Here is a 19,212-nt window from a genome sequence, read left to right on the forward strand (position 1 = left end):
AGAAACAGCTCATGGTCTGAAGCATACCATATTATCTGTCAAACATGGTGGAGTATGGCTATCAGTGGAATCAGGCCACTAGTGTTTACTGATAACATGACTGCTGACAGAAGCAGCAGGAGAAATTGTGAAGTGTGCACGTTCAGATTCAAATTCAGCCAAATGCAAAACTGACTGGACTGACTTCACAGCGCAAGTAGATGAGGGTCCAAAGCTTACTGAAAAAGCAACCCGAGAGTTCCCCAAGGCAAAGAAATGGGATGTTCTTCAATGTAAAGTCACTCACCTGGTGTCACCCGAGCCTCTAAAAATGGGACACTATGTATAAAAACGGCTGTAATTCCTCAACAGTGAAAGCAGTTCTTATTTTTAAACCCCTTAAAGCTGGAAGTCTGACCTTTAATCACATATTGATTTCTGTGTTGGTGAACAAAGGAAAGAAAAGGGGGAAAAAAGTCAGTTTAAACTTCAGGGCCTAACTGTAAATTGAGCCAGCGATCAACAAATCGCTATAGTTTGAGCGGGCAGTGTCCTGACCATAAACAGAAAAAGACAGAGTAGCTGTCACCCACTACTTTTTACTGGATGGATTTTTAGAGCCAGACATTTAAATGGTTTGATGAAGAGATGCTAGAAGGTTTGACAAGCATCCATGGCCTGTATGGGTGCAATGCACAGACACATACTGCTAACTACAGTGCTGATCAACACACTAATAGATTACTAATAAAACACCAGTCACCAAAACTAAACTTCAGCCACATTATTAGTCAGTTAATTCCATTAAAACTGCTCCAAAGGCAACAGCAGCACAAACACGGATGAGTCGTCCAGTCAAATGACTCCAATTAGCAGCGATGAGGCCTAGAAGACACTGACTGGCTCCAACACCCCTGTCAATCAAAGAGGTCCTGTCCCTACTCTACTGTCCAGATGGTTGGGTTATAAATAATTTACCCGCTGTAGAGTTGTTATGCATGAAAAAAGCTACATTAATCACATGACTCGTGGTGCAAACATGCTTTTTAATGCAGTAAAGTTGGCTTTATCAACATGGTTCTCAATGGCACTGACTCACATTTGGAACGAGCCACTAAAAACAGATAAATGACCCTGTTGGTGTCATTTTCCAGCACTGAAGGTTGCAGCTGATTCATATCCACACCTTGCTCACGATGCTCACTTTCAAAACACAAGAAGTGCAAAAGCCAAAATACTTGTGTCAAAAAGGAGCTTCACAAAGGACCCGTATTCATCAACCTAAGTTGAACTTCCTGTCTGCATCTTACTTCAACAATAGATGAAGGCGTTCACACTGAGCACGCTGTATATGCTGCACACACGTTCGCTGGAGAGACCTGGACAAAAGCTGAAAATAGCACTGTGCTTGTGCCTATCATTGTTTATGTGAAAACCCCTCACCTTGACCGTACACACACATGCACACACAAATACACTCAGGACAAATCTATATATAACAACTAACCCTTCCACCTCCACTGTCGATCCCTCCCTGTGTCCTGGGGAGGCACGCTGCCTGGATATTGCAAAGGTTTGCCTTGCCAGCCTATGCTTTCTAAAGGTCAGCTGTTGCTTCCTCCTGAGCGGGGACGCTGAACTGGCTGCCAACCATCATGGCGGCATCTGTCACAGCCTAACCACTGATAATTAGCCAGCAAACATTCTGCTGCAACCTGTCTAACTAGGTAGGAATTATGCAGCAAGCGCTCAAACGGAAAATACGTTTTATTAATGTGTGTCTGGGTGTCTTTAGGAGTGAAAGATGGGAGGAAGTGAGCGAAAGAGGAAAAAAAAAGAAGTGAGAGAGGAGGGGAAAAAAGCACAGGAGCAAAAAAGGTGAGAGAAAAATGGCTCGGCTGTTGGTAAAGGCTGAAATTGTCCAAAGTGCCAGAGCATCGTTTATCAGTGAGGCAGAAGCACATACAGCTCGTACTACTCATTACCTGCAGTATTCCTCATGCCTTTCCCTAATACCATCCTCGGGCACACCTGCCATCATTCACCAATGTTTCTCTGTAACTGTCATGCACACACACGCATGTGCACGCACGTACGCACACGCAATGCGCCATCTACCTCCCTGTCTCAGAGACCCCGGTGCCCTATTAGAAGACAATGAAGAGGAGACACTGTCTTTGCTCGAGCATGTCAGACAGATACGACATCGCCGGCCTCGAAGGCCCCAAATACACCCATCATCTTCCTGCCCACCTAATCAGCACTGTAAAGAGACAGAGAGAGCAATGGGACACAAGGTGCAGAAGAGGCTGGAGATTGCAGTTAAAAGTAGAAACCGTAAGGAGGGAGAGGAGGAGGCACGGGGAGGGAGAAATATGAGAGAGATGTGATGATCTGCCTGATTTGGTCTCCCTTGCTATTTTTTTTCCCAGAGCATGAAAAATACAGCAAAGTACTTCCACAGAGCTGGAAAATGACTGTGTACACGCAGAACACTGCAAATAGGAAAATGAACCTTTCTGTAAACATCTGAAAAAACATTGCCAAAGGTCTGTTTGTGTACAAAAACTGCATACATGCAGGTATAACTTCCACATTTGAGAAGCTGAATTATCACCTAACAAAGTGATTAATTTACTTAAAGGCAAAAAACAAAAGCAACAAGCCTAATTTCACTTCAGAAAGCTAAGCTGTATGCAAATAGATTTTCCTGCTGTTCTGGAATTAAATCTGAGCAAAAACACACTGAACTCTTCAAGTAAACAGTGTCTGTTGTAGATGAGCTACTGCTTGCATGGGAACAGGGAGAGTCATGAGAAGAAGAAAATCCACATCGACCCTTTGGGAAGGGGTCACGGGTACCACAGAGGGGCCACGAGGGCTTGTGTTTGAGCGTGAATGGAGGTGTGAAGCTGGAGTTCGATCCAATGTGCAGTAGGAGCAATGCGCTGTGAAGTTGGTTAATCCCGAGGAGCGGGGATTTGCTCTGCGGGGGAGAAACTGCCTCAGCAAGGGGTCTCTGGGAGCCCGTTGTCTCCCCTTCGACCACAGTGGCACGCCGCGTGGTTGCACCCCCTCAACCCACACCGTCGGCCCACCCCCTCCAAAACTAGCCCCAGGCGCCGTCTGACCCAGTATGCAGAAACAGAGCCACACAGCAACACGCATGCGGACGTATAGGAGACGCAGCAGCCCGTCACTTCATTATTTCAGTGCAGAGGCTGGAGGGTCCGGGAGAGCAGACTGAGGGTTTCTTCACACAAGCCCATTGGTTCCACTGTGACTGATGGTGCAGCGCTCATAGGCCCACCTGGGGCTGCTGCGTCTACACTCCCTCTCATCTTCTCCTGTTGGCGCTGCACTGCTAAACTCTTTTCGACTCGCTTCTCTTCTGTCTCTCTCCTCCCCTCTTTCCTGCCTGCTTCACCGCAGGGTCCTGAATGCCTGGGGCTGCGGAGCTGCAGGACGCTCTGTTGTTATTAGCATCATTACCCTGCTGGTGATTTCCCCAAAATCTCCAAAAGAGAGTGCTGTTGGGCAGGAAGCTAAAACGGACAAAGGAGGACCTCCATCTCCCAAGTCACTGTACCCGAATCCAGCCTGTCAGTATTTACATGGACTGAGCGTGCTCGCGGTGCATCTGCATCCTGAGAGTAAGAGCTAAAATGTAGGTGGCAGGATGTATGAGAAAATGTGAACAGATTGGAGCCTTGCAAAAACAAATGAAGACGTTTTTGTTATGTGGGAGAAAGCCTGCCGGACTGTGACTCAAACAGCAGCCGAAGCCTCCTTCTGCAGAGCAGGATGCAGAAGAGAGGACCTTTTTCCCGGGGACATCAAGTATTTAAGGGACTTGTCAGTTCACAGAAGACTTAAACTGTGTTCAGCGTGAGGTATGATAAAACCTCCCGCTGGGGTCTCCATCTCACTGTATGTTCTTGGTCATGCTCGAGTTGATGAAATTTCCCAAGAGCTATTCAGCACTCCTCTGTAAGGTTGTCGAGGCGTTACAATTTGCCTCCTGTGCCAGACTAAGCCAACATTCTTGAAATGCCCCATTATGCTGGTCGAAAGAATAGCGGCACTTAATGGAAAAAGCCAAACTTAAAATAGAAGGAGGAGGATTTTTATCAAGGGTAGGAAAAAGACAGTGGTTGAGTCAAACCAAGGTTGACTGCACTAGAGGAGCTCGGCACCCTTCACGGGGATGGGAGAAAACGCAGTCCTGACCTTCGGCGCTCAGTGACTGACATCTGAATAATCTCTCTCTCTCACACACACACACACACACTCGTAGGTGAAGTGCGGCGATGTTTCTTTTACAGCACAACAAATGTTAATGAACCTGAAAAACAAGAGACGAACAATGGAGCTCTTTCACTGCAGATTTTACAGGCGCATGCACAATTTAAAAGGTCGTTTTATTTTGAAAAGCTATTAAAAAAGCCTCCTCTCTCCCCCAGACTTGTTTAGCCAAACAGCACAACATCCCTGATGAGAAAAGCTAGTTGCTGTACTCAGCGTCATGTTGCTGGCAGTCTTCATGCAATATTAACTTGCAATAGAGCTTGGAGGACGCACAAACCTGTTCATAGTGCGTGATAAATAAAACAAAACCATCCGTGATTGACACATTATTAGACAGCCATGAATTATTCAATGTCTGCAATCATTTTGGTTTGCCAAAGGATCAACATGCTAAGGAGCATGCGGGCCCGGGATACCTGATTGCAAGTTAAAAGCCTCCCGAACTCAACTGCTCCCACCTCCAAAAGTCTGTCAGTCATTAGCACAGATAGCAGAGAAAGGAATAAGCCAGCTCAGTCCTCTGAGTGTTGATTTGGACCTCCTGCCGTTCCCAAGGAAAGGCTTTATCCTACTAGCTTTGAGATGGCTCTGATTGAAGACATAATTGTGAATGTGGGTGAATTTCACGGTTAGGAGCGTGAAACCCTCAGTGAGATGGATGGGGAGATGGGGAGTGCAGGGAAAGAGGACGGACTGCAAATGATGTGTCAGAGTGTTCGGAGCCTGAGCTGGAAGGTGAGAGACCTTGGCTGTTGCTGGATGAGACATCATATGCAGACAACAAATGTGTGCATACATATGTACATATACTCAAGGAACACACAAGCGCAGGCAGAAACGCAGACTCATGCATAATGAAAAAAGACTGGCTGCGTGTGTAAACAATCTCTGCATCAATCAGTCTACGAGAGGAGCAAATCAGCTCTCGCTGTCGCATCGTTTCGTGCCATCCTGCAGCCTTCACATACAATCCCCACCAGCCATCTGCATATTAAACAAGGCAGCTATTCACATACACTGACTAATGATTTCTGAATGTTATTAACTCTCCATATTACAAGTGTACTTCAGATGTGTGCAGTTCTTCTTCCTTGCAGAGGCAAGAAAAAAAAAAGTGTTTGAGTAACAGCCACCTTATCTCCAGCAGCCAGGATTTAGTCCTGCTGCGGACTGGCTGCCTCCCCGTTGAAGTCTCTACTATCTTTGGAGTTTTGGCCCCACAGTTACTGAGCTGCAGTAGAGCCAACTGCGACTCACAGCAGGGCCACACCTGCCAAATCTAGTGGTTAGCTGCAAAAATCAAGGATCAGCAGTTAATGGAGCTCATTTATCAAAGCAGAGAGGAACAAATGCTTTCAGAAATGGCCTGGAAATGATCTGAATAATCTTCAGCTGTATCATTTCCTGGCCTGTGAGACAAATGCAATAATTCATATGTACACTCTATTAAAATATCACATTTTAAGCGCCCCCTCCAACCACGATGTAGCACGCGAGATATTAGAGTAGTGTAAGTGATAAACAAAACAAAGACGCGGCTGATTTGAACTGCGGACGTCTTCATTTAAGTTCAAAAGCTTTAAAAAGCCCAGTTTTACTGCTTTTACAGTGGAAATAATTTTTTTTATGTCAACTTCAATTTTCAGAGGAATTAATCTTTCTAATGGTGCCTCTGGCCTGCACCTTGTTTCTTTTAAAAAAGCAATTTGAAGAATTAGAATCCTGTTTATGAGTCTTATGAAACTGCTGTTGTTAATCTGTCAAGCTCCTCACCAAGCTGTTGAGACTGTGTATGACTTATAGCATCTGTCTTTTCAGTTGATTTGACAGACCAGCTGCCTGTTGTTCACAAATCCTCCTTAATCTTTGAAATTGCTCATCCTTCCTCTGCAAAACAAAGCTGCAGTATTAAGCTCCAAAACTTGCCCCCACACAGTTTCTTTCACATTGTTTAAGCATTTTAAGAAAGTATTAAGAACTTTGAAAAACACATTTAGCGGGCTGTCTGTTACCGCGTGGCTTCTCGAGCCTCGTCGACTCGTGATAACCAACTCAAAGCCTGCGTTTTGCGACTCTAATGAAATTCAAGCGAGAAGGACGCATCAGAACTTTTGTTAAAGAATCGCCACAAGTGGCAATTACAGCCTGATGATAAGAGCTACAGGACTGTGTAGCAGTTGTACATCAGAAGTCTTATTGTAAACCTAGTTTTTGCTAATATTATTAATAATGCTAATACTATGAGCTACTGGTTAAAACAGAAGTTGTAATCCTGTTGCAGCAAAACGCTAATGAAATGGATTACAGTGTATTTAATGCTAAGGGATTCAATTTTCTCCTGTGTGCTTACTTCTTATTTCAGAATTAGAGGATATAGTCACGGGAAAACATCTTTACTGTTTCCTTTTATGAGGGTAAGCAGAAGGCAGATGTTGAGCACCTCTGTAAAAGCAGAAGTGTTGGACGTTTGTTGGTCTTGAGCATTCAGGTGTTATATCTAAGCTTGAGGTCGAGGTCACTGAGATTCAAACTCGTCTGAGGTTTTGGGTGTCCACGTCGCCGGCCTAGCAAGGTGATGAAAATACCCCATTACCCTTTTACGGCTGAGGTGTAACAACACAGCAGAACAAAAGTTCCGTCTCAGAGTCAGAGACCTCAGCATGTTAAATCTTACAAATCATGACAGTACAATTTGAAAAAGACCAAAAAAACTAGGCTTATTTGGAAGGGTTGACAAGAGAAAGCCTCTTCTCTCTAAAAAGAACGTGACAGCACAGCTTAGGTTTGCAAATGTGTACGTGAGCAAACCTCAAGACTTCTGCAACAGTGTTTGGACTGTTCTTTGGACAGATGAGACCAAAAACCTTATACCAACTGTCAAGCGTGGTGATGCAAGGATGATGTTTGGGTTTGTTTTGCAACCTGGGCACCTTCCAATCAGCCATGCACCTCTTTGCATACCAAAGTAATCTAGACACTAACGTGAGGCCATCTGTCCGAGAGCTAAATTTTGTCTGAAACTGAGTCATGCAGCAGGACAATGACCCCGAGCACAGCAGTAAATTTACAGCAGAATGGCTGAGAAAGAGAAGAATCAACGTTTTATAACGGTCAAGTCAAAGTGCAGAACTTAACTCGATTTGAATAGTTTGGAGGACTGTGCTCTCGATGAACAAAGCAACATTGTAACAAAGAGGAGGCCAAAGTTCCTTCGCAACAATGTGAGAGACTCATACAGAAAACGAGTACTTCAAGTTATTGCCGATAAAGGCGGTTCTAGAAGCTACTGAAATGAGTGTAGTTAGTTTTTCACAGGACTGCGCCGATCCTGTGAAAACTGCTTTTCACATGACTGTAAATCATGTTGCTTTTTAAGTTCTGCAGCACAGCCGTGAGGTCTAGCTTCAGGCGGGATACAGGGGTTTTTGTGAAGTTGTTGTTAATAAGTGAAATTAATCAGCTGACAGTAAGACTCAGTGATGTAGTTGTAGTAGTGCATGACAAAGCGACTAATTAAAATGTCTTTGTTATCACATTATTCCTTCATTACTTCACTTTCCACTAAAGACAAATTATACTCAGAAGTGATATGTGGTTCCTGAACAGGTCTTACAGCTCAGACTATTTAAAGCACGGTTTTCTCTAAGTGACAGGAAAATTGCTGAAAGGTGTTTATAATGTGGCTTAAATATGAACACTCATGCTTATGGACGAGTTAGCTGTATCACCACTCACTCTTTTAACCCTTTAAGACCTACCATAGAACCAAGTCCGCCAGAGCTTATATTATATTTTTACATGCTGTGGAGCCATTTTTGGGAGCATTTCAAGTTGATATACATCAATACAACCATTATAGCCTAGATTTTAATAATATGCATGCATTAAGTGCATAGTAATTAAATAAATTGCAAAAACGTGCAATAAACTACCAAAAAATTGAAAATCGTTTTTGTTTTTTTAACATATATAGTTAGAGAAATTTAAGAAGCTTATCCCTCAAAACTGTAAATACAAAAAAGTTGCACAAAATAGTTTCCAACCACAGGAAATTTATTTTAAGTGTCTTCATAGTTTTATTTTTGAAATACACCAATTTTTATACACTGCAGGAAAAACAAAAATAAATATTATAATGCAAATTTGCAAAAAAACAGCATATGCATCAAAATAAACTATTTCCAGCAGTGCAATATGAGTCCTAAGCATCCCAGAAACAACACGGAAAGTCATAAAGCCAAGCATAACTTTTAAAAATACCAGTATAGGCTCATGAGGCCCTGATGGTAAAAAGCTACATTTCCGCCAATTGACGTCACTTCCAGTTTCAAGCAGGTCATGGCGGACATGCGATAGTTCGCGCAGTGCTTTTTATGCAGTTTTTGCAAATCTATATGTGGAAGGCAACTGTGACCAAGGACAAGCTGATGGCATAAGATGTAAGTACAACTCCTCCGGTTTCATATGCAAAACAAATTATTGCGCTAGCTTACGTGGTTGCTGTGCTACCAGGATTTAAAAATAGTTATGCAAACCGGCTTTAAAGGGTTAATTGGATATCTACAAGGACATATTAACTATTATTAATATTAATATTATCGTTAATATTATTATTATTTTATTTATTTATTTATTTTACTTATAATCTTTATATTACCTCTATTGTTCTTCAGTAATTGTTTTGCAGTGAATATAGCTTGACGTCTTCAGAAATGTAGATGCAGCTCACACTGCAAATACCTGCCAGTAATCAACCTTTTAATCAACAACACTGACGACAAAGACATTTGCCAAAAGTCAACACGCCTAATCAGAAAATTAAGCGACTATAGAAATAGCACATTTTGATTGGAAATCATTAAGATAGTTTAAAACAAAACAAAACAAAATCCCTGCTGAAACTTTAAAAATATAAGAGATATACAGACGCACTGCAGCATAAACCATCCACCAGTAAATAACTAAATATAAATGGGTGGAATACACAGTGTCAGCCATGAAGTGAACAGTCAGTTCTTGAAGCTGACAAAATGGACAAAATGTACTTTAACAAGGGCCAGAGATGGCTAGATGACAGGGTGACAGCATCTTCAAAATGGCAGGTCATGTGAGGTGTACCCACAAAAGTGTTCGAAGAAAGGGCAACTGATGAACTGGCAACGAGGTCATAGACACCTAAAGCTAACTACAAGGCTGGTGATTGAGGTGTGATGGCACAGAGGAGATACTGCAGCGAAAAAGAAGAAAACAGAAGCTGGAAGGCGGCCATCCTCTACATCCACAACGAGGAATATAAGAAACACACTCAAAAAGCTGGAGACTGTGATTAGCTCCTGAGGATCTGCACTCTTTTTAACTTATTATTCTGTAATTGTTATATTTCCCCTTACTTTGGCAGGAATAATGGACTGGAAGAACTCTGATATGTAACACATGCTTTTCCCATTTATTAATTATTTGTTTTTTAATTTAAAACACAAACAAATTAAAGTAAGACTGTCAGAAAGCCTGGAGTACTGTTGCTTAAGACCACAAAGTCTGGCTTCCTGGAAGCAAAATGTAAAGAAATAAGGGGCAGTTTAAGACTTTCTACGAGTACTGTAAGCAAGTATCTTTTAAAAATAGCTCTTTTAATGCATTCTGGCCCTTTGTCTAAATGCAAATGAAGTTTCAGGTCACTGAAAACATCGTCTTCCTTTTCTTCTTTTGGAAAGCTTCTAAATTTATTCTAAAACTCTGTTTTTGGAAACTCTGCTTGCAGTGTGGAAGCGCAGACAGGACAGAAAAGGAGACTTATGGCAACGATAACAGATACCCTGTTTGCTACCTGGCCAGGTCTTATCAGTCAAAACATGTCTTTCCCCGAAGCACCCAGCTGCTTCCTGTTTACAGTGTATACCCCGCTGTATGTGAATGAATGAAAAGTGTGCAAGAGCGCTTTGTGTAGCTCAAGATCATTTTTGTTATAAGACAAACACACAACAAAAGACGAAAAAAACAACAAAAAAATGCTGTCATGGTCAAGGGTTACTGGGACGACCACCGGCAAGTCTGTCTTTGATACTCCCTCGACATGCTACCACACGTAGTTCTTTATGTTGACCCTTTTTAAACACATAAACATAAGCATAGGAATCCTGGCCCTAGCATAGTGAACCCTTGGACCTTGTGACTTTGTTACTCGTTCCACATAACAGTCTTAAAAGGAGACAAAATTAAAACCCGGGTTGCTTAGAAACAAGCCCGTTGATTGCCTTGACAATTGCTTCAGAGACCTGCTGGCGTTTATATGACATGGCCAGAGAAAACAACCTTGACCTCGTGCTACAAATGCCTCGCCTCGGCGCGCAAACAGTGCATTTCCATATTAACTATTCAAATGTCAGCTGTTCTGTTTGGTTTTGTGTTTGTGTGTTATTTCTCCGTAGCTTGCACAGTCTGCTACAGCGCAACGGTGGAGCGCTAACAACAAGCAGAGGAGGCCTCTGGTCGTTCTTGGAGAGAGGCAAAGTAGGTTAAAGTTTCACGGTGCTGATGATTGAGTCCAGTTGCTGTGGGCCTCACAGAAGCTTCTCATGATTGCACAAAAACACACACCAGGGCAGAGAGTGAGAAACGCGCACGGGCGCATCGCACTGTGAAACAGTGATTTCTTTGGAGCCTCGAATGCCCTAGATGCATCGGCAGCTCTCAAATTAAGCAGCTCAGAGACGGAGGAATCAAATGCGTTTCCATTACGGGGCAAATATTCCATCTCCCCCCTGTCATAACGACACTGTATGGCAGCATTATGGGGAAATATCAAATTAGGCTGTTTCATTTGGAGGACTGTTGTGCATTGCGAGAAGCTTCGGAGATCAATTGAGCTGCTAGGTAATGAGCGACAGCGGCCTGCTCTAATATACTCAGTAATGTTCTTTTGATTGCTTTGGTTAATCTTGCTCTGTCGAGCAAGGGAAGCAACCCTCCTCTTCTCCCCGCTTTGTAACATGCTCATCAGCCCAGGTTAGAGGGTAAACTAAGAAATAGGGAGCAGTGTTTTAAAAAAAAAAATCAAAATGAGATCAATCAAACTATTAAATCTGGATAACGCCTGCACATGTTTCGTGCCACTAGGGATTCATTATACTCCTTGACGACGTCGCCTATTTCTGGTTTCATGCTGGAGAGTTTCCATAAAAGAAGACCCAGCTGAACAGGCCACAAAGTACGACCTCCGGATAAAGTCTCGCTAATGTGCCGATGCCGTGGATGGAATCAGACACATTGTGCCGCTCTGATCTCAGAAAGCAAATCGTCTCACTCGTGCGCCACTCACAAACACGAGTGCTGCTCCGGGACACCACTCACGGCTGTGACCATTTTAATATCCCCCAGCCCAGATTCACTCCTTTGCACCTTTTCACCTTTTTTAAAAAATGCTAAGAAACCTGTCCAACCCCTTTTGCAATATGCTGCACCGCACTACTGCGTGCCACACCATCTGCCATGTTTTGCTGTGCAGTGTGAATATTTATTTGTACTGCTCAGCATCCCCCTACTGACCGCGCTGATCAAGCTCTGACGCGGCAGCCACGACAGAGGTGCTTTGCGTGACTTTTACCTCTCCACGTGGTCCAGGTTCCCCGATACGCCCAGTCCGCCGATCGTGTACAGCTTGCCATCGTACACCAGGCTGTTGTGCCGACAGCGAGCCACGGTCATCCGGGACACCAGATTCCAGTTGTCCAAAAGAGACATGTAGCACCACACATCAGCCACCATCACACCTGACTCTGTGCCACCTGCAATGCACAAAAAAAAGGTTTATTAGAGTTGATAAGCAGGGCGATCAAGAGAGCTAGAAAAAAAAAACACGCCAGTTTTCCTCTGTCATAGCAAAAATGGGCTAAATCTTCTGCTTTGGTGCATATTAGTCGCTGCTGGGGTTTGTGGAACTACTGCTGTGGCAATTATAGGGCTGAAGATTAATGACTGGTTAAAACCAGACCTGTCAGGTGCTTGAACAAAGTGAGAAGGTGCTGGATGATTTCATCACTATGAAAATCATCCAGGCATCCGTCATTATTGTCATGTTTATTAACACTAAGAGAACGTGATAGTCAGCTTTTCTCTTACTACCGGCTTCATCGCAATTGTGTTCAACAAAGAAGTAAATAACCATCGATCTTCTCTTTGACCTCGGCTCAGCGGACCGGTATTTAATCAGCGGCCCGAAGAACTGTGTTGCATAAGTGATTCACCCCTGATTTCACGACATTTCTCATCTCTTGGCCTGGCTCTCCTGCGCCGTGCTTTAAGGTGCCTCCCATCTCTTGACCTCTATTTCTATAAAGTTCCCCAGCGGTTTATTTACTGTACTCGTGCTTTCCACGTGGTAACCCTGAGAAATCAGACACCCACATGTACGTCCCAGTAAAGCTCGGCGCCGTTGATGCATCATGTCCTACTTTGCTTAAATTAAAAACTGGATGTCCAAAAATTTCCCGCTCCCGACTCCAAATTAGAGGTAATTGCAAATGCCCCCTGAAGTCCCCAACACTTGTAGCACTTAATAATCTCTCCGCTAGTCTGAGTCCCTCATCTAATAATTTTCAAAAAGAGCTCCACAACCTAGGTGTTATTTATGACCGTGTTATTGTATTTAAGCGGTCAGGTGACGGAAAGTTAGTGCTGCTTTGGCCAACCGAGACAGCTGACCAAGATCGGGTTATTCCTTCCTTGCATACTTAGAAAAGGTCACACATGCTTCTCTCTCGTCTACACTCGACTTCTGCGATGCACTTTACTCTGGTATCGGCACGTGAAACATTTAAATAATGCAGCTGTTACAAAACGCTGCTGCCAAGATTTTCAACACGCAGTAAGCGAAGCAACCGCCTCACAGAAATCCTCTCTTCAGTGGTTACCCTGGAGTTTCAGAATTGATTTTAAGGTTTTACTGCGTGTTCAAAAAGCCTTCAGTGCTCCGGCTCCTGCCTATATCTGCAATCTGTCGACTCCCTACGAGACCGTCCGCTGCTAGAGATCCACACCTCGACTTTTTACCTCTGCTGCCCTGTGACCCTCAAACTGTGGACTTTACTGCCTAGAGATGTGAGCCAGATAAACTCTGTATCCTCTTCTCAATCTTTTGCTAATACTTACTTTTATTGTGTTTCTTCTTTTTATTACACAATTGCCTATATTTATCCAACTTCTTTTACATCAAACACACCCCCAACTGGTCATGGCAGATGACTGCAGTTCTGCCAGAGGTTTCTTCCTGTCAAAAGGAAGTTTTTCCTTCCTGCTGTCACCAAGTGCTTGCTCACATGGAGGCATCTGATTTTACAAAATAAACCGCCGTGAGGCAACTGTTGTGTTGATTGGGTGCCATCTAAATAAATGAAATGAAATTGAGTTTATATCTAATATAGTGGTTTCTTTTTACTTCTATTACATGGATTTTTTTTTGTTATTTTTTAACACTTTGTAACTTTCCAAAAAGTGCCACAGAAAAGTTTTCAGTCTCCTTTCCCACCACTCCTCTATTTCAAACTTCACAACTCAAACACAAAGAAAAAGTTGTGTCACAAAAGCTGGAAAATGAGAATGACTGTGCTTCCTCGTGCAATTCAACATCAATGAGATGTGATGAAAGCACAAACAGCGGCTCCTTTACCTGCACAGCACCTGCGCCTATTAGATTAGAAATAGAAATGAAATCATTTCAGATTAAAGAACTATTTCTGAAATTGATTTTTAGCCCTTTATATTTAATAAAAGTCACTCTTAAAGTACATATAGAAGTCCCCCCCACCCGCCCACCCCTCCAGTCCCCAAGAGGAACAGTGGCAGACTTGGACAACTTGAACCGTCAGAAAGTTGTTTGCTGCTGAGTCATCCAGCCAGCCAAGAAAACTGTACTTGCTTGAGCTGTCTTCAGAGCAGCTCTCTTAGCTGTGTTATTTGACATGTGACACCAGCCGTGATTCAGTGACCCTGTTCAGAGTGCGAGGACGCTTACAGGCCGGAGCCTGTTGATTGGCTGGCAAGAACAACCCTGATTTCCCCACTGGCTGTCTGACTCCCAGAGGACACATGCAGACCTGTTCCAATGCCCGAAAACACATTTACATTTATATGAAAAGAGGGAGAGGAAAAGGTGCATGCAGGAAAAAGAAAACCGCGTTACATTTCCACTGTGTAATGTGAAGGTCTGAGTACCGTGTGAGAATCTCGCACAAATGAACCATGGAGGCAGAAATTCCGTCTGCTGGTAGAGAAGCAACCTAAACGTGTCTCATTGTTGGAGTCGCAGAGTGCACAGTGTGCCACAGTGGAGCAAAACAAACTGCAGAACGCTGCAGCAACTACAGAGCCAGACAGAGAGGGAAAAGGTCTATTAAAAAAAAAACCCAAAACCATTCTATATAAAAACGACTTCTCTGAAAAGACATTTGAGTTGTGTGCAGCACACGGCCGAGCAAGGATTTCAAAGCAACACGTGAGCTTTGAGGTTGGCCCCCTTTTAAAACTCTTGAACTGTTTCATAAAAGGTCAGATAGATTCACTCTGCCAAATCAAAGTCGCCACAGAGGAAAAACATCTATAATAAAAAGAGGTCACAAATGTCAACTTTGAAGACAACTTCGTGACCGTCTTTAACTCACGTGTGGCTTTCCTAATCCGACGCCGTAATGTGCTCGTAAGCATTTATACAGCTACAGGCTGCGTCATAAAAACCAAGAAACAAAACCGCTCGAGTTTATATGCGAATTCTAATCTCGCCTCGAGGTCCATTAAGCCGGTACCCTGCAGCTTATATAGCACTATATGGTCTACTTCAGCAATTTGCCTTGTTGCTCGTCTGTGCTGATTAAAAAGTTGAAGCATGCATGCTGAAGTTGATTTGACCACTGCGTTTGCTGAGATGGAAAATGAACTCTGAAATTGAACTTGAGGTGGGATTTTTTTTTGTTATTACAGCTCGTTGCAGTTAATGGCACTAAAGCACGTCTCAACAGAGGATGTAAATGACTCCCCCCCCCATTAAGTCTGCCCTTACCTGGGTTTGACAACAATCAATATTGTTCCACACAATAAATCACGAGAGCAACTGGCTGTGGGATGATGAGAGTCTATAGTTATTTGAGCTAAACAAGCTCACAATGATAGAATTTAATTCACGCTTAGTAATTTTTTTATTAACAAAGGCCAAAAAAATGAATAAATAGAAGAAAAGTAGCCGAGTGTGTTCCATTAAGGTCAAGACTTTTGCATAAATTCAGTTTTGAACTAAAACATGACCTGATAATTTAACCTGTGAATCATCCTGTGTCAACAAGAAGCGATTGGGCTAAATTTCAAGGGAGTACTTCAGAGCCAAACCTGGCTGTAAAGTACACGAGTAATCCCAAAACACTCTCATGGGAAAAAAAGTTTCGTTTACTTACACGTTTAACAGTTTAGTTTATTTACACATTTAAGGATTACCCTTTCAAAACTGCCCTGTTATTAAGTCCCTCTATCATTTTCCCATCTCCGGCCCCACACCACTGAATGTCTGTGACAGGAACGCCACAGTTATACAGCTGGAGTGGACAATTTAGCTCACCTGACAGGTAGATGTTGTCTCCCGCCGAGATGACACTGAAGAACTCGCGGTCGTAGAAGGGCAGGCTGGCCAGTGGGTACCACTTACTGTTCTGGGGGTTAAAACAGGTGACTGCTGTCAGAGAGCGCTGGTTCATCCCGATAGCCTGACGCCCTCCCACGAGAACTATCACCTCTGCTACACCTAGAGGACAAAGAAGCAGGAGGAGGATGGAGGAGGATGATTGCGGTGGATAAAGGAGGGAAAGAGGTGGGAGAGAACAGGTCATCAGGAAAGGTTTCCACCAGTAAATAGAGGCCGAGACTGAACCAAAGGCTCTTTGTGAAGCTCTCAGTGCAGCGGTAACCAGCAGACATGTTTTGTGGCGTGCTGTCTGGCTTTTAAGTACAGATAAAGTATACGCATTGCCTGCTTTAAAAAAGTATTTTTCACTTGAATACTGAGAGGTTATAGAAATAAAAAGTTTCTTGTTCTGAGTCAATACGTTTGTCGGAAAACAAAACAAAATGCAAAGCAGGAAAGTTTCCTTTGGTCGCAGGAAACTGCTGATTTAAATGTTGAAATTTAACTCAATTACCAAGACTGATGGTGCTGCCATTCGTTTAGTTGCCTCCCAGCTCTCAAATTCTTCCTTCCCACGTGTACTACAGGCGCTTGCCTATAGATTTGCCCAAACACACACACGCCCGCGCACACGCACTCGTAGTGAAACACGCACCACTTTGGCGTGCCATAAGAGAACTGCAGACTTAATAGGAAAATCAATTTGTGTACATTTGTATGTGAAGGCGGGGCTCGTGTGATTAAGAAGACACTTGAAACACGTTCAATGATTATCCCTGTAAGAGCTCACCGGATCTCTGCTCTCAGGCATCCACACACACACATGGAGATGGTGGATAAAGACACCAGTGATCCAAAACACACAAACAGGTTGGCAGGCTGCCACATGCGTGTCTCAGGTCCTCTCAGTCTTCGGCGGCGGCGGCAGCAGCAGCAGGTTCCAGAGAGCAGGCAAGACGACGAGCCGACAGACAGAAATGAGCTGTGTTTGTAAGCAGCAGGCAGGCAGGTGGGCAGAGGGAGGCGAGCCAGGGAGGGAGAGGAGGATGATAAGGAGGGATAGAGACTGTGCGAGAGGAGAGAGAAATATGGAGGGAAAGGTGGAGGCAGGAGAGCTAATCTTCATACACTCCAAACCAGGGCGAACCCCTGGTTCACCTGCTTGGATCGATACTCTTCCTTGCGTGAACTCTCCCACCAGCGCACATCCTCAGGCGGCCGTCTTTTCCTTCTGCTTCTTCCTGTTAAAATTATCCCCTTATCATTTTTTTCCCTTTTTATTTCTTCTTAAAATTCACTTGTCTTTCAATGCTGGTAAAAACAGAGGGCTTTTCTCTTGGAAGGGGAACAAGGGTAAAAGACGAGGAGATACAAAAACTACAATGGGCTTTGCTGAAGCTGAGCAAACAGACAGAGCCAGTAAGCGCTGCCTCAGACATATCGTGGACATACAGCTTAGACTTAGTGGACAGCTTAAAGCCGGCTGGCTCTCCTCCAGTGAGGTTTTTAAGAATGTGGTCCTCCGCGTGGGATGCGAAAGAAAGCGATGGCTCGAGAAGAAATTGTGAAAGTGTCACCGCAGAGATGAAGGTTTTGGCATTGTGCAGAAGACGTAAGAGTTTTGCACGCCGCCGCCCGCTCTGGATGTGTTTTAAAGATTCGCAAACTTGAAGTGCAGTTTTTAAAAAAAAGATTTTGTCTTGAACTTGTTCCCTGTTTTCACAGCCCAGGACTTCAAGCCTCAATCGGCCCGAGACCTCCAACAGACCCTGGGCAATCAGCTAGTAAATGAGCGCGCAATTTCATAGGACAGTCACGGTTACAGCGGCGGTCCTTTGCCAAAAAAGCAAAACAAAAGCAACCCAAACAAAAAGAAAAGTCTTTGTCTTCCCACTCATGAGCCTCCAACCTTCACACACTCACAGATTAATTATACTGACACTATTCTGTTAGTTCCTCCCCGTGATGAGTTGCTATTACTCTACATGTTTTTACTCCATTTCTCTTGATCACGTTATTTTGCAACTTTACTGGACTGTAAACGTGCGACTCTTTTCCTCGCCTTTATAGGATTGAATTTTTCATCTTTTTTCATCCCCCTTTTCCTTCATCTTATTAGCTGTTTCACTTTTGTTGATAGTGACTGGCTCAATTAACTTGGCAAAGTTTCTGTTTCTATAACTGAGCCAATTTGGGATTTTCTTTCTTGTGCGTGCACATCAATCAGTGTTGCACAGTTTAAAGGGCTCTTTTAAAAGCCACGTAGGTTTGTATTGTTCAGGAAGACATATTCCATTTAATTGCATCTTAAGACAATGCGGACGATGTGTTAAACTGAATTTCCTGATATCGCGGGTATGTTTTTGCAGCTGGAATTCGAAAATATGACGATTGAGCTCGACTTTAATAAGACAAACAAATGATTCCACGTGCCGAGTCAACGTGCCTAAGTGGATGCGCACCTCGGGTCTTTATTATCATCTAGTGCACATGTGCAGGGTTGTTCCTGGTAGCTTTCTGCTTGGCCAGACACGTCAGGGAGAGTACACATCTGGGCGCTGACGCTGCGGCGCACCTCTGACCTCTGAAGCCCCGAACGCATTTGCAGGCCCGCATAAGCCGACACCAGCCTGTCAGAACGCAACAAAACACGAGTACGGCAACCGCTGACGGGGAGTCGTGGCATCGGCTCAGATGGCTGGTGCGTGCGCGCGTCTGTGTGTGTGTTCGTTTTTTCTCAGACAATGAAGCCTCACAGGGATGGCTGTCAGTCAGCGTGAGGTTTGATACCAGTTAGGTGGAGGGATGAAGGGATGGAGAATCGAAGGATAGAGACGAGCGGTTGGGGATGAAGGGATAACCAAGTTCTGACAGCTCTCCTTTTTTTTCTCCTCGACAGAGTTTATACCCGTGACTGCTGGGGGAGAAAATGCCTCCTCCTCCTGATAGTTACTGACCTTTTGTTGCATTGTTGGTATACTTTCCATCTGACTGTATTTAAGGAAATAAAAACATCAGCTTAACTCAAGGTTTGAGTAACAAACTGCTTTATTTGTGTGTGTTTTTAATTGATTGGACGTTGTGTCCTTTTATCTGTTAAATAACACAAGTGACAATATCAGCTGCATCTGGTTTGGACCTAAATCAGATCAGTTTGGTTTGGGAAGTCCTCTTGTGAACAGGGTTGGTTAGGGGAGGTTTTTAAATGTGGTTGCAGTTCCTGTTTTTGGTTCCAGTGGGGACCAAGAACATGGTGAGGTAGA

General features: G+C 43.7%; 1 protein-coding gene across 5 annotated transcripts in view; it reads right to left on the minus strand.

The window, feature by feature from the left end:
- Nucleotides 1–19,212, minus strand: part of klhl29 (kelch-like family member 29) — a 280,861-nt gene that overhangs the window by 35,034 nt on the left and 226,615 nt on the right. For all 5 annotated transcript variants that reach the window (XM_087852069.1, XM_087852071.1, XM_087852070.1 and 2 more), the window contains 2 exons: nt 15,887–16,069; nt 11,891–12,071 (listed from right to left, as the gene is read on the minus strand). In XM_087852069.1, the coding sequence (XP_087708195.1) occupies nt 11,891–12,071; nt 15,887–16,069 (364 nt within the window). The remainder of the gene's footprint in view (nt 1–11,890; nt 12,072–15,886; nt 16,070–19,212) is intronic.

This window comes from Neolamprologus brichardi, chromosome 15 (genome assembly GCF_056152115.1).
Source record: "Neolamprologus brichardi isolate AB-2024 chromosome 15, ASM5615211v1, whole genome shotgun sequence".
Lineage (NCBI taxonomy): Eukaryota > Metazoa > Chordata > Actinopteri > Cichliformes > Cichlidae > Neolamprologus > Neolamprologus brichardi.